The sequence below is a fragment of the Parasteatoda tepidariorum genome, chromosome 7, assembly GCF_043381705.1.
Source record: "Parasteatoda tepidariorum isolate YZ-2023 chromosome 7, CAS_Ptep_4.0, whole genome shotgun sequence".
Classification (NCBI taxonomy): domain Eukaryota; kingdom Metazoa; phylum Arthropoda; class Arachnida; order Araneae; family Theridiidae; genus Parasteatoda; species Parasteatoda tepidariorum.
This window is the reverse complement of record NC_092210.1, coordinates 70752772-70769207: the sequence shown is the minus strand read 5'-3', so window position 1 is coordinate 70769207 and position 16436 is coordinate 70752772. Positions and strand designations below refer to the sequence as shown.

Sequence of the window (16436 nt, the reverse complement as noted above, 5' to 3'; positions counted from 1 at the left end):
GGAGCCACGTAAGAGAATTATATATATTAGATCAGAAACACATCATTAAAAGGCAGAATGCTTTGGTGTTTTCAAAACAAAGCAAACGTTGCCACCGGCGGAAAAGAAATACAGCCAAAATTTGGGAGCCACGTAAGAGAATTAAATATAATAGATTGTTATACGACTATTATTAAAAATCACTGATGATTATTTTTAATGATCAGACTAATAAAGGGAAGTGAGTGTCATTGCCCTATTTACTCTGGACAGATATTTTTTTAAGGTTAAGTCCCATTTCGCATTTTCCCGGTATACCTAAAACTGATGTTCTTTTAAGTTAACTTTTACTTCATATTACATACTGGTGAGTTTCTTTAAGGCTAAGTGCATTTAAAATATAAAAGCGTAAAAAGAACCAAAGCGAACTGAACTCGTCTAACACAAAGTACAACAAATTGTAGCACAATTGTAGTACCAGCACAAAGTACAACAATTTGTACAACTAATGAACATCGAGCACGAAGAGCAGGCATCTGCATCCAAAGTAAGAAAGTAACTAACATTGTCTAGTTGTTTTTGTTTGAAATTATCATTAAGCATGTGAATTGGAAAGTTTTACAGCCATTAAAATATTATTTACAATTATTTATACCACGTTAATGTGTTAAATTCTTATTGATTATTCACTTGACACAGCATATTTACCTTGACGTAACGTTTATATTAATACGAACCTTTTTTTTATGCACTTTTGATTCAGTATTTTAACTTAAATTAACTTAATTTTATGTTGAACTTACGTTTTCTAACAGTTACTGTCAGAAAGCGATTCCAAATAGGCCCATTTGCATCAAAATAGAAATACGAGCTTTGTAATAATTTATTTACTTAGTGACCAAAATGGAGAGCTCTGCAAGTTAGTATCAAATTCATCAATTACAACAGCAAATATAACAGCTGCGTCTGAACCTTTTTGAATGCAATTTTCGAAAATAATCATTAAGAAACATGAAATATACAGAGCTAAATAATTTGAAGTTCAATTAATTATAAGTTTAAACAAGAGCACGAGAAATTTATCTATTGCAGGGACGCGCCTCTAGTATCACGGCATTTTCGGCCATGGGTTGCTAAACTATTCGAAATATTTATGGTGTATCCTAGTTGTTTTTCTAATGAGCAATTGCTGCACTGTATTATCACCTAGTATCTACATTTGGAATAATTAATATATAAAGTTTCTACGTACTTTCGTGAAGCAAACTGGAAGAGCTAAAGCTATAGCTAATCCCCATACGATGCAGAGACCTCTACGACATGTGCTGACTGTACAAAACCTTCTTGCCATTATTGGGTAGGCTATAACTAAAAACCTAAGAAAAATATGTACTGTCAAATTTCGAATTATAGTATTGTTAAATTACACAGCTAGGAAATTTTCAAAATCACTCTGTATTTTTACATTTTATTTTCCTACATATAAAACGAAATTATTTAAATATTTTTCTGGTGAATACTATTTTCCAAAACATCAGAAAATGTGGTGACTTTCTTTGGAAATAATACTGGTGTTAAATTTTTAAATCCAGATTTTGGACTATGTAAAGGAGAGTAGAATAAGTACGGGTATTGAGGCGAGACTGATGGATACCTTAATTGTATTGAAATTAGTTCTGTTTTCTAACGGACAAACTTTGAAATACATTTTAGTAGTCAAGAAGACGGACCAACCAAATTGGAGTTTTGTTGATTAATCGCGACGTCTGTGTAGATAAGTCTGTTTGTACTATTTCAACTCTTTATAGTTCTCTCGTTATTATGCTATCCTTATTTCTTAATCGTTGCAGTTACTAAAATTATTTTTAACCTAGCTTATTATGCGTTTACTAAAGATTCATACCCTAACAAAGAATAATGATTTCGAGAAATAATTCTGTCTGTCACTGTTCTGTCACGTTTCGATAACCTCTACTCCCCAACTATCGCGGTAAGTCCGGGTACTACTCGGTTTTGCCACTACCCCCTTGATGTGAATCTATGCTGGACCTTAATGTCTGGACCGTAATGTACATTTAAGTAAATTTTGCGTTCATATTAGAACAGTTTATCAGAAATTATGGTTTTCAAAATTATAGTTCCTATTATAACACATTTAGTAAAAAATACAAAACTGAAAAGTTAATTTAATTAAATAAATGGCTTTTATGCACTGCTCTAAGGTATCATGAGGAAATTTTCAAACTTTACTACATTTACCAAACTTTAACACCTATTATTAAACTAAGGTGCATTGTTAATTTTACCAAATCATTACCAAAACGCTTTGGTAAAAGATACCGAACGTTTTGGTGTTCTCATAAAGCCACAAACATGGTACATTTTACCATATTCCGGCAGTTTTGACATCTTTTTTACTCAGTCTAGTTTTATTAATTCTACAGAAATAAAAGGAAGAAAAAGCTCACCTTTCAATGCTAACAGCTGTAAGGTTCAGTACAGATGCCATACCGGACAACATCTCGATATATGAACTAAGTTTGCAAATGGTCCCTCCAGCATCCCACGTTATTACAAAGTAACCCACCAGTTCCAGTGGGACGTAAAAAACTAACAAAATAAGATCAGCAACTGCAAGGCTCACTAAAAACGTGCATGTGGGAGATCTAAAAATTAAATTTTTGTCAATCAAAAACCAGGGGAATGTGAGATTTTTTTAAAAAAGGAAAATTACAATTTGGTATTATATATAGACACCTTTATAATATCATTAAAATTTCTTAGTAAATGAAAAAATACTATGTTTTAGATAAGACCCTTTAAAATTTACATTTGTTCAAGCATTTCAAAAAATTGATTCGTAAACATTGATAAACGTCAACGAAATGCAAATTTGCCCAAACTCTGTTGACGAAAATTTGGAAGCGAAACCATGAAAAATGGAAATTTGCCAGATGCCAAACTGAATTGAGTCTTTTGAAAAATAAAATGTACGGTACTTACGTATTAACGCAACCAAGCTAAAATTCGCGTAAATCGCCAAATTTAGCGACCCTACTTACGGAAACCCTACGTGTTATACGTGGTTTTTCGTAAACAAATTATTTTGCTTACTGGTTACTGTTTGTCTACGATAGGTACTCTGTCCGCCACAAAGTCTGCGGCAGTCTGGTGCTATGGAAACAAGAAGAGAGCATTTTAGGGAGGGTGACTTCGATGAAGAGGTCTCCTTTTCTTTCGCCTTCGATGATAGTATACCGATATGGGGAGTATACCAGATTGGCTGACTCAGCCACCAGTGGGAGACTTATTTAATCTGATTCAAGAACTTTTTTAAGATTCGCATGAATATTTCTTTCTTACTTAAAATAATTCTCTCGATTCAATCAGTTGTTATTTTTTAAATACAAAGGAAAAAAAGTGAACAAATTCTGACATTAAGGGTAGTACAGGTTTTTTTAATATTACTTTTTAATTTTACGATATTTATTATGAATGTTCATTGATTGTTAGATGGTTTAATTTCTAAACTTGCACATTTTTTAAAGCAGTTAATTTCTTTTATTACTTGAATTTTCTGGAAAAAGTGAAGAGCTTAAACTTAATAACTCTGATTTTAAAAGGAGATAAAACTTTTGCTGAAAATAAAAATAGTTCACGTTATCTGTGCCGGAGAAATATTAAATATCTTTGTTTTGATTATTAATTTTTAAATATTTTATTTATTTATTTATTTATTTTTTAAACTGAAAGCAAGTGACCGCAACTAGGATGAAATCTAAAACTATCAACGATGATTTTTATCAGCACCCATCAAACCATCTGAAATTATCTGAAGTTTTTTTTGCTTAAATTACGTTTTCTTATTCATATTTTATTGTAACCTGTACAGTTTTTTTTCACTATTTATTAAAAACAGTTTTTATTAGCAAATTTATTTTTTTCTTAATAACCAATTTACTATGTATGATAAATTTATAGATGAGTTATTTATTAATAAAACATTGAGCTGCTTTAAACAATTTTATACAATTTCCATACATATTCCATACATACATATAAATTTTTTTAATTTTTTTTCTAAAACAGAAGCTTTTGAAAAAGAGAAAAGATTAAAAAAAAGGAATCACACGCTCTAAACGATGTTTCAGGCGCGAATGCTCATTTCTCTTAACTCTAGGGCTAATACAGTAGATCGAACAAAGAAGTCTCCTTTTCTCCCACCGAAACCAGTCTTAAAGAGGGACCCCGCACCCCTACTTGAAATAATCATACCTCGTTACCATAGTCCCCGACGAATGGCGGACAGAGTACCTATCGTATGGCGACAAGCTCAAGCTTGTTAATGGCGAAGACGGTTTTCAATCAGTGCTAAAAGCAATAGCCAAAAGATTTCCTCCGAAAAAATAATTCTGCAACTTATTCGAATTCGAAACTGGAAGGGTTTAATTGCTATTTTATATTTTAAAACAAAATAATATAAAAAACTGTATTTGTTATGAGAAATAATGCACTATGTGATGTCGAAATAATATGTAATCTAAAAGGTTATTAAAATATATGCTTATAATTTTGTTTATAAAATACTTTGTTTTATAAAAAAAAATTGATTTCAATTTTTTCTACTTACGCCAAATTTGGCGATTTATGCGAATTTTGGCCTGGTTGCGTTAATACGTAAGTACCAAATGTACACACACTGTGTGATATTACCACCGCCATTATTGTCAATGCATGTATTTTAAATTTTTGTTAAGCATGAAGTAATACACACATTAGTCGCTTTAAATTAATAAAGTGAAATAGAAATAAAAACATTATTGAAATTTAATGAATAATTTAGAGCAAAATATTCAAAACTAAATCATTTGATAACAGCTAATTCTTAAATAAAGGATAAAATTATCACTTTGTTTATAATTTGCGGATATATTTTCACTTATAAGCCACCATAAACTCGGGTATTTCTCTATGCATTGGCAACACTACAGCTATTTCATTTCTCTAGGTTGCCTTAAGCAATAATTTATGCCTTATTAAAAGATTAGTAATACGTTAAGTATTTATTTTAATTATGTTAGACTGGCTTAAGTAATAATTTAAGTGGTTTTGAATAGTTAGTTATACGTTAAGTGTTAATTTAGAAAAATTTCTATAGATATAAAAACTTTATAATGACGAAATAAAGACGAAGTAACTATTTAAATTTATTCTTGATCCGTTCTAAAAGGACTATTGATTGTAAAAATTTATGATACCGCAACTTATGGTGCCACATTCAGTCATACCAATTATTGATGAGGGAGCTTGCCTTTTTCAAGCAATAGCATGAATATTTATTATGCCATACTTAAGTAATGGCACGAGAGAGGCGTGGGGAAGTAGTACCACGTTATGGAGCATCGAATAGTTTTCACGACAGAGTTCGAAATAATTTTAATATTTCTGCTGCCTACTATGCTGAAATGTCCAAACTAAAAATGTCCATACTTGCGTAGGTTTGTTAATTTTATGACATTCGGACTGAATTCAAATTATCAATAAAAGTCTTATCATGAAGAACTTTGATAATATCACGGACATCTCTTAAAACTGCTTGTAGTTTAAATTGAAGTCAAAGTACAGAGTGGTGTTGAAGAAGTAGAATAATTAAATATATATGGGATGAGCTTTCAGCAGGGTTTCTATTGAATTTTGTATGTTGTACAAGACAGTTTTGAAAGGTGACCTTGGTCGACGAAGGTGGTTAATTAAATACTTATTAGTAACTACCAAGTTTCTATTTAATTTTTTTTTTTGACAAAGACTTCTAAAATATGTCTTAAGGTTTAATACAACTACGAAATATTATTTTTTTTCTTTGTAAACAATAAGAAAAGAACTTGTACCTTGTGAAGAGTATGAAGAGTGAGAAATATTTTTCAATTCCATTTTCGTATTTTTGAAATAAAAACTATTGATAATTCCATTTAAAATAAATTATGATTTAGTATGCAGTACTTCAATTTAAGTGTAATTTCCAATCACGTAACTTAAAGTATGATTTATAAAATATTTCATTGATCATATATTATACGATCAATAAAAAATTTCAGTATGTTTACCATATGAAATATACCTCCATTAAAGAATATTAAACGAATAAATTTTTTTATTAAATTTAACAGAGAAGTTACCGAAACATAAACTATTCATATAAATTTATAGTTCAATTTTTTGATTGGAGAGACGGAATAACCATTTATCGATTTTACGATTAAATCCAGAAATATGTTATTTGATATATTTTTTTAAATAATTTTTTAATATTTAATATTAATATAACACAACCAAGAGAGATAAAATGATTTAGTATCTTTCATATCCACAGATGAAATTTTATTGCGAAAAAGATTTTTTTTAAAAATCGAATTGTAAAGAATTTGTTTTTAAGGTATTGTGACTATCGATATCTTTATGACTGATATCTCAGTAAGTTTGTAATTCTTAGAAAAAGCGTTGGATGATATTTCGAACAATTCAAATCTAACCAATAATACAATTTCCAAAATTTAAATAATTCTACTCTAAATTAAGAATATTTTTTTTGAAGTTGAAGGGGGCATAGTAACCCTCTCCTTTGTATGAATACATGAATATCTAATTTATTGTAAAAGATTACGTAAAAATATTTGAAGTAAAAATTCTGGGAAAAATATTTAGGGGCAGATTAAGAATTAACTTGATGAAATTAGCATTATTATGAATTCATACTAAGCATATTTATATTAATAATGCTGGTTTCCTGAACATATTGAATGAAAATGAATATATAAAGTTTCGTATTCAAATCCTTTTCACCTCGCTGGTTTGGAGCCTGCCCAAGTCACGATTACAACAGTATTCCCAACAATGCCTATGAAGAAGATTATGCTGTGGGTGAGGACAATAGGTACAAAAGATGGATTAATGGCCAATGGATTCAGCATATCCTCTGGCGTCTCAAAGAATATTCTTGTCGGCTCTTCACACACCGTCTCTGAGTTGCCTGAATCACAGCTTTGGTTCTTCATTGCTTTTAATCTGGTAGGTGAGAGAAAGACAGAACATGAAATTAGAAATAGATTTCTAGCACACAATGTATCTAAATGTAAGACATTCGCGATGTAAAACCATTTAGTTACAAATTATTCGAGTATTCTATATCAAATACACGTTGCTTGCAAGGCAGAAAATCTGTCATTGTGAAACTGCCATAGACTCGCTCTTTGTAAAATGATTGAATTTTTCATACATTGCATAGGCATTTTTTTTTTATACTACATTAAAAATTGGAAAATATGATATCTGATAAGTTTTTGATAAAGTTGAAAGTATTTCCTTGTGTAAGTTTTCTCTTATCTGGTTCGTTTTTCTTAATAAGAAAACCATAAAAGTTTAGTGATTGTCCTGTATTCTTCATAATTTTATTAATTTTAAGGAAAAAATAACTAGGCAAGGATCTGTAATCAATTAATTTTATTCATTATAATGGTAAAAAGTTCGGTAATCATTACATTGAAGTTTTTTCTTAGTAGGTTAAAAGTAATAATTTTTTGTCTTATTACAATGATTTATTAAATAAAAATTTTTCAACCGGATCCTTTTTTTTAGAAAGAAAGGGGCAAAAAATGTTGCTTTCTTGGTTTCTTTGTTATCTGTCAAACGATAATATCATATTTCGCCCAGAAAATATTAGTCATTGTATATTAAGCCCATGTAATGCAGATAGTTATTCTCGTGTTTAAAGTACGTAACAATGCCAGAAATGGTATAGAATGATTACACTTCGTTTATTGTCGTTAACATATGTAATCATTAGAAAATTTAATGTATCGTTCTAAATTTTCGATGGACACTAGAAAAATTATCAGCAAAAATTGGAGAGTTGATTGGTAATTTATGTCGTAAACTCTCCTTTTAATTATATGGAACTTGGCCAAAACTTTTTGAGTTGACCAATTTATACAGCCAGCTCCATTCTTTGACAAAAAGCCCAGTAAGAATTGAATTGAATTGAATGTAGGGTTTAGTGGAGCAAGGTCTAGATGAGGACATGCTGCGCCAAACAATACGGTAAAAAAAAGACCAGTAAGAAGTAGTCTTAACCGCTAATTTCATGGTTATTACGTAAAGCTTCGTAACTCAATACTGGTTACAGCATCTCACTACGGAAACCATCGCCCCAGTTTCTAATCCTGCCGGGTCAAAATAACATTGCCCTCGATTTTCTTTTGCATTGAATGTATTACCACATGAATGGAATCCTCGATAGATGGCAGCACTGAATTTTTTTTATTATTTTTTTTTGCCTTGTTCTATGGTTTATGCCTGAGCACAAAAAGCTTTTATGCTTGAACTGAAGATGAATTTTGCAAGTATCCGCTCTAGTAGATGGAAGTTAATGCACGGTAAGTTGTCAAATCTATTTTTATGATCACGTTAGCTTTACGGGCTTGCATTTAGTTTTACTGTCAGTAAATGGTACATATTTCGACAGTCACTGACCGTATAGTCCAGCAAACTTGGACTTTTTCAACAACAAAAAATGAATGCTCAAGATTATTTTAGTAAAAAGTGATACGAGACTTTAAAATTTCCCTCCTCTCCACTATACGCTTCCTCTATTATATAAGAGAAATAGGGATGATTTAAGGAGGCAATTAAATTTCTTCCAGACAAGCAAATGAAGCAAAGCTTACGATGCATTTTTTCACATTGCATTGAATGACATCAAGCTCGAAGAGATTGGACGAATAGTTCATAAGTCAAAAGAGCTTTATATACAAAAGCGCAAATGTGTACTCTTATTACTTATTTACGCATCTTACATTGCTGTACAAACAAGTTGTTGTTGTTAATTTACGTCACACTAGAGCTGCACAATGGGCTATTGTCGACGGTCTGGGAAACATCCCGGAGGATGATCCGAAGACATGCCATCGCAATTTTGATCCTCTGCGGAGGGGATGGCACCCCCGCTTCAGTAGCCCGACGACCTGCGCACGAAGTCGAGCACTTTACGGTAGCACAGTTTAACGAGAACCAATACCGCACACCCTCGGTCCCTACGCAGAGTACAAACAAGTAAAATATTGTTTTCTACGTATTTTTCTCACTTAACCGAATGAAACAAAAGACAAATATGAAGAGGTAATATTTCGAAAGGTGATTTTTTTGCATGAAAAGTAAAATTTTTCAATTGTGCTTATTATTAAGAAAGTCCTTATAATCTCAAAACTTTTTATTCTATCGCCTGAATATTGTTTCATTTATTTCAGTATAAAATCTTTGACTTTTGACCTTGACTTTCAATGTCCCAGATTGCAAAGTAAAAAGCGTACAAATATCATGTAAAAAATAATACTTTGCTTACAAAAAAAAGAAAAAAAACCGCTTCAAATTTTTAACTATTGGCTCATGTATACTCTCCTTCAATTCAACGTATAAAAATACATATGAAACAATGTGTCATTTGTTTCGATAGCAATATAAAGTGCGTAAATAGGTACAAGTTCATATGTGTACTTTTTGTACATAAAACCATCATAACTTCTAAACTATTTTTTTTCATTAACTCGTCGTTGGTCTCATTTAATTCAGCGTAAAATAGTTAATCAGAAATAATGACTCACTTGTCAGTCTAGACGAAATTTTCTCCTCTTTAGGTTACCTTTCATATAATATTAAATAAAGCTTTTCTTTGAAAAAAAAAACATCTTGGGTATTAATTTTTCCGAATCATCTTAACCATCTTCTTTGCTTTTGTTTTTAAATTCTAGAACTCAATAAAAGGATGAAAATAAAATAAAACTAGAATTATTATATAGGAATGAAGTAGTTGTGCCATAAGCTGAATTCAAATAGATTTGGAAAATCAAATCTCAAGATTCATAAAGGTCGAGAGATAATTTGAATTCCCCATTGGTTGATAACAAATTTGCTGTGAGTAAAAATAATAATTTTTTGTTGTGTTTAGTTATAGTTTGCATACAATTCAACTATACTCCAATATACTGTACATTTGATTTAATTAAAATCCCCATCCTTGCTATTAGATATCTCCATAATTTAATCCTTTCGAGTTTCTAAAAACATATGAAAGGTAATAGATATGGAAAATTCAATTTTTATATAACAATAGATTCTATTTGTTGAGACAGAGCTTCTAGGCAACAGGTCATGAGAATAGAATATCATTTATTTCCAGGAACAGATATTGCGCTTGTTTTATAGAATGTATTCATAAGTGATTCAATAGATTTTGAGCTCGCATACTACTTGCTGTTGTTCGTCTTTTATTATCCGTCTGTTTCCTCCAAATATTTATGCATTTGAGATTTTTTTTTGTACTCATTGAGATTTTTGGTTTATATGTGGATTTTAACATGCATCATATAAGGTACATTGTAAGAAAAAAATTATTTGGTACACCTTTTAATGTACAAAAATTTTAGAGCTCTGTTTCAATGAATTTTTATTGTGGTTTATTACAAATCTGAAAAAAATTAGGTTTCGAATAATTTTCAGATTAATTTTTCTAGGTAACATTCTAAATTAAATTACTTTATTTTTAGTTCGATAGGGGAGAGTGGGGTCAATTGTAACATTTTTAATTAACTATTTTTAACTAACAAAAAATCCTATATATTATTAGTATTAATTGACAGACGAGTAAAGTAGACTATCCTCTACTAGAAAAAAAAATACCTTATTTTAAATGTTGTTATATCAGTTGTTAAAAATTTTTGACAGTCGTGCACTTGTTACAATTGTCCCCACTTACGGGGTCAATTGTAACAGTTCATAAATTCAACTAAAGCATAGTCAATTATACATATTATCATAGTTGTGATATATTTTTTTATTGATTTAAATAGTAGTGATATTTTAGGAGTGAAAATAATAATGAGCAGAGACCTAAAGGGTTAAACTTTTAACTTTAAGGGGTAAAATTTTAATTTATGCTGTGAAAGGTGACAAATAAAATAATGCGCATGCAACGTAATATAAATGATATAGGAAACTATTGGTGGTTCTTAAAGAGTTAAGTAATGGTTTGTAAACATAAGATTATTTATTTTCAGCTGTTACAATCGTCCCTTTACTTATTGTTACAATCGTCCCCAAGACGCTATTTCAGCTTTATTTGTTAAAAACAATGGTAGTTAATTAACAAAACTAATATTTTTTTTTGAAATGTTGATTAAGGTGTCCACTTACATATTCGGTTAATAATTTTTATTTTTTAAACAAAATTACTTTGTTACAATATAATATTCTAATACCCAAAAAAGTACTTACGTAGCGTGAAAATATCTTTTGTGATGTAACTCTTTCAAAAGAACATAAAAATGGTTGCAAGCAGAGGTGTACACGTAGATTTATTAAATACACCTTGTGCGCCACCTAGGAACCAAATCTAGAACCCGACACTCGAAATTTTTGCTCTGTTACAATCGTACCCTGTTACAATTGACCCCACTCTCTCCTATGAATTTAACTTTTTTCCACGGAAACAATTTTTCGATAGGAAATAACAACGGAAAATAAAATTGAAAGTGTAAAAGCACTCAGTTTTACTTAAACATTTCAAATGAACAGTATATTAAAAAAAAGCCTTAACAGCTAATCTTTATGATTTGAAGACGCTTATCCAAATATAATTCCCAGTAAAAAGTAAATTTAATAATAATTTATTATTAGTAATCAAATTAAAACAAAAACATTTTTAATTATGAGGAACATAGATTTTTATAAAATTTAAAACTGTGTAATTTTTAATCATAAAATACAAAATGTTTAAAAAATCGGTTCTAATAGTTCTTAAAAAAGTAAAATATAAAAATAGGAACTATTTTAACTTTTATTACTCATCACTTATTTGACCCATTTCGCATTTTTAATTTCATTTTATAGCTTAAAATGATGCAAAAATTAGCATAACTTACAGTTAAAATATTTTTGCTTATTATTTATTAAATTAAAGAAAACAAAAAATATTTGTTGAAAATTATTTTTGGATAAATTAGTCTTATAATCCTTTGCAATGCAGTGAAACGCATAAAAGTTTAATAAGAGTTGCAAATTTTCGATCGCTTCCCGGATGAGAAAATATTTCTCAGATTTCGGTTATTTCAACATATATTGAGGATCAATAATTGCAGCTTAATTAATAGATAGAACTGAGAAATTGGCCTGATTCGGGTCATCCCTTGAAAGATTGGCTCTTATTATGTATGTCAGAATCCGATTATAAGAGCAAAAGTTATTCTATTCTATTTTATTTTTATGCAGCATTAAATTCAATGCATTAAGAAATCTGCTGAACAATAAATCTCTATTTTAAAATCGCATTTACTTAAGCAAAAGCTTTTTAAAAAAATTATTTTCTAAACAAAAAGCTAAGAACACTGTTTTGCTATAAAAATGTTCAACTATAACCAAATTATGTACAACCATATAAAAATAATATCAATTAATCTTACAATATATCTCACTATTCACATTGTTCATTTCTGAAAATATTTTAAAATTTCTGAATATGTTTTAACAAACAAAACAACTTGAAGCATTTATCTTTGCTTATAAAATGCATAAATCTGCATAATCTATTGTCACCTGCACAGCTTTACTGTTAAAAATATATGAATTTTCTCTTTTTTTCTCTTAAAAAAAGTGAGGAAGAATTATAGATAGGTGAAAGAAGGAAAAAAAACTATTAAGCAGTATTAAAGTTATTTTAGCGAATTATAGAATTGATTCAACTTAAATTTAAGAAGCTTTATAATATAAATTGATGAATCTTGAATGGAGTCTTAAAAGTTTTCACCTAATTTGCAACTCTAATGTTGTGTCAAAAAATGCATTTAAAATAGTTTAACTGAAAGAAGAAAAGAATACAGAACCGAAAATAAAAAATAAATAAAATTATAAAAACAAAGCAAATTGATTCATTTAATCCATTTTGCGTATTTATGCATGTAGAAACGTGGATAATTATATTTATATCGTCTAAGAGCATTAGAAATATATTTGTTTTTAATAAAATAATTACTAAATACCGAAAAAAAACTTACAATGCTATAATATATTACCGATTTAGAAATTTAATTGAATTTTTAAATAAATAGTTACGTATTTGCATTTCTATTATGTAGTCATTTTTTTTAAATATAGTTGGAAGAATATTTTGAAAGATCGTATGAATTAATTCATGAGCATATTTGATTTCTTAGGAAATAAAAAGAAAACTCCTAAGAAAGTAAAAATAAATATGAAGATTTCGTTAAAAAAAGTTCATTAAATTTAGAAGGTATAATTATTTTGATATTTTTTTACCGCATCAGATGATCTATTTTCGTCTCAAAAGTATACATTTAAAATAAGTTTAAGTGTTATTTTCCAAATTATTCGTGCATGAGTGAGTTTGTTAATTACTCATAAAAACATTTTTATCATGAAAGGGTGGGAATATTTTTATCTTCAAGGGAATTAGTTTGTTTTCTAGTTTAGAGACCATGAAAAAGATTTTATAAAAGTATATTAATGGGTTTTAAAAAAACACTCTAGTAAACAACAAGCTTGGCGAAAAAAATACTTGAAATTTGTGATAGAATATGCAGAAAAAGCCTGATAAAAATACAAACAGATAAATAAAGCTGCAGGAAAAAGATCGAGGGTAAAAAAAGAATTAAAGTTTCTAAAAATATGCTCGCAAAACAATTTTCCCATAACGATAAAACTGAAACGTGGGAGTAACAATAACTTATTCAAGTTTCATTTCAATTTAATTATGAATTCAAAAGTTTAGGGAACAAAACTCTTACATCTTCCTTGTATCATTAAAACTGTTATTGTAATTATATTAATTAAAATTGTTTCTGAACAAATAAAATCCGATCATGATAAAGGATATTTATTGATTATGATTCAATTTTAGTTTCTAGAATTGTGCCCAATGTTATTGTATCTCATTATTAACGAATGATTATTTGCGATCAAGAATCAGCTATACATTTTCAACGGGTACTTTTTTGAATCAGACGACGATTTGAATTTTCGAGGCAGAATAAGGGGAATTGAAAATTTGAAAATTTTGAATTTCTCATCCTCTCATAATATAGTTTTTGTACACTATTTTTACATTTTGTGTGCTTCGCTATTAGTTTTGAATCAAATGCAACAAACATAAAAAATACTTCTAGTTATTTGATTTCACGAAAAAATAACTTCGAATTCATGTTGATCACTTGTTAAATTAATTCGTATTCATATTGATCAAAATGGTAATTCATATTAATCAAAAATATCTAAGTCACTAAGATTTTTTATTTTGTCTGTGCCTATAGAGAAAGATATAAGAAACCTATTTTGTTTCAACCGTGGAGTATTTTCGAACGTGAAGATTCTGATTCTTGGTTCAGCGTTAGTTCTTAGATTATTTCATTCGTTGAACTTGGAATCTTAATTCCTAAAATATAGAAAACGGAAACTCAAAAATGTTGCTCCTTTTTTGCATTTTGCGTGTTCGCTATATCTATTGATTTAACAGCATTAAGTAAAAAAAATACCTATTATGTCTTTCGAATATGTTTTCATAAAAAATAATTTTAAATGAATATTTTCTGGATTCAAAGAGCAAAAATTTTAAAGTAATATGAAAAGAATACATAAATTTTTATTTTTTTAATGACTACAATCTTAGTGCTTAAATTGGAGGAAATGGTCAACACGAAAACATTGTATACATTTAATTAAGTCTTATTTTTACTATTTCGCCATATTTATTAATGTAACTACAAATGAGCAATAAATAAAATAAAATAAACGTTACGTATAGTTTTCGAAGATAACTTCAAATAAATATTTAATGTTTGTTATAATGAGCAAAAACATTCACGCTACATAAGGTTTAAATTTTACACCATTTTATATTTCTTAATTATTACAGAACAGTTTCCTAAAAATAAAGTTCCAAAATTTGACTTCTTATAAATAAAAACATTGTTTATATATAGTTATTTAACAGAAACACTTCGACCCTTTTCTTATTACAATTTATATAAAAAAGAAAGAGGAAACAAAGCAAAATGAAAAAAAATCGATGTTAAAGTGAAAATGAAAGAATAAACATACAAAGTATTCTGAATGATTTGAAAGGAAGTGATCATCAACTCTTCCACAATTGATTCTTAATGCTGAAATCGTTTTTCAGCCTGAAATCCCCTGTCAATATGTTTGCATTTTGACAGGTTAATATCATCATACTGATATTTGCGTCCCATTTTTGTCTTCTCGGTACAATAATTGCTGTGAAAAGTTATTTGCATTCAGGTGTGACTGACAGACATATCATTCTAAAACACATCGTTTTAGTTGCTGCCGTTAATGCCAAAAATAGATTAATTTCACAGATCAAAATACAATGGTATTTACACTGAGAATCTCTCTTTTTCTTCTGAATGTAATAAAATAAAACGCGAAAAATATTAAGTAGTTTTTACCGTCAAGACTTGAATAGTACATCTAGAAAAACACATCCTGAATATTATATCTAATATTGAATAGTAAATCTAGAATAGTATTTCTCCAGATTCCCAATCTGCAATCCTTCACCTATATTTTTGAGGTTAGATATCCGTATCGGTCGAAAATATGTATGTAAAAAGAGAGAATATTTTTGTGTTTCATTTCTTAACGGAAAACACAGTCTGCACTAATTATTTAGAGTATTTGGAAATCTCCCCCTCGAACCATTAAGATTGAGTCCTGGAGAGTGAAGATTCGATCATTAGATCAAAAACTATTTTGGATGGGCCGTCTCTTATTTTGCGCTTTGTCCGTTATTATTTTGTATATTAAACATTATGATATATATACAGTAGAGTCCCGATTATCCGAGTTAATGTGGACCACGACTGTGATGCCACAATTGGCATTACATATTTATTTCCTATCCTTTTAAATATCTTTGATTACTTAAACTTATTTTTATTAATGGAATTAGATTTAAAATAAATCAAAGACTTAATCTTTTGAAACGAACATAAAATTTTTATTCTTTTTTGCATACATCAATGCAACGGATACTTTTTATTTCATTGCTAATGCAGATTTATTAATTCACTGTCGCCTCTAATTGAAAACAAAAATCTATTTATAACTTTTTATTCTAAATTTCCAACCACAAAAATGTTTCAGTTGCATGGCTGTAATAATTCTCATAAATTAGTTGGCGACTCGTGATCGCCAAGGTATTATTTTAAACCCAATATTGATATGCTGATTGGCTTTGTTTTGGCTATGTTATATTTTAATAATTCGCCAATTTTGGATCTCCTACCCATGCTTCTGTGTCCGTTGGGAACAAATTACATGTACTTTTTAATTTGGCTTTTGATTAGGCAGGTTGTGGGGGATTTGTCTCCCATGGCCTG

At 29.1% G+C, this 16436-nt stretch overlaps 1 protein-coding gene across 1 annotated transcript in view; it reads right to left on the bottom strand.

Annotated features, from left to right (window-relative positions):
• LOC122269766 (galanin receptor type 1-like) overlaps nt 1–16436 on the bottom strand; it is a 112697-nt gene that overhangs the window by 34596 nt on the left and 61665 nt on the right. The window contains exons 2-4 of the mRNA XM_071183577.1: nt 6820–7041; nt 2448–2645; nt 1232–1355 (exon numbers count right to left, since the gene is read on the bottom strand). Coding sequence (XP_071039678.1) covers nt 1232–1355; nt 2448–2645; nt 6820–7031 — 534 coding nt within the window. The 5' untranslated portion in view covers nt 7032–7041. The remainder of the gene's footprint in view (nt 1–1231; nt 1356–2447; nt 2646–6819; nt 7042–16436) is intronic.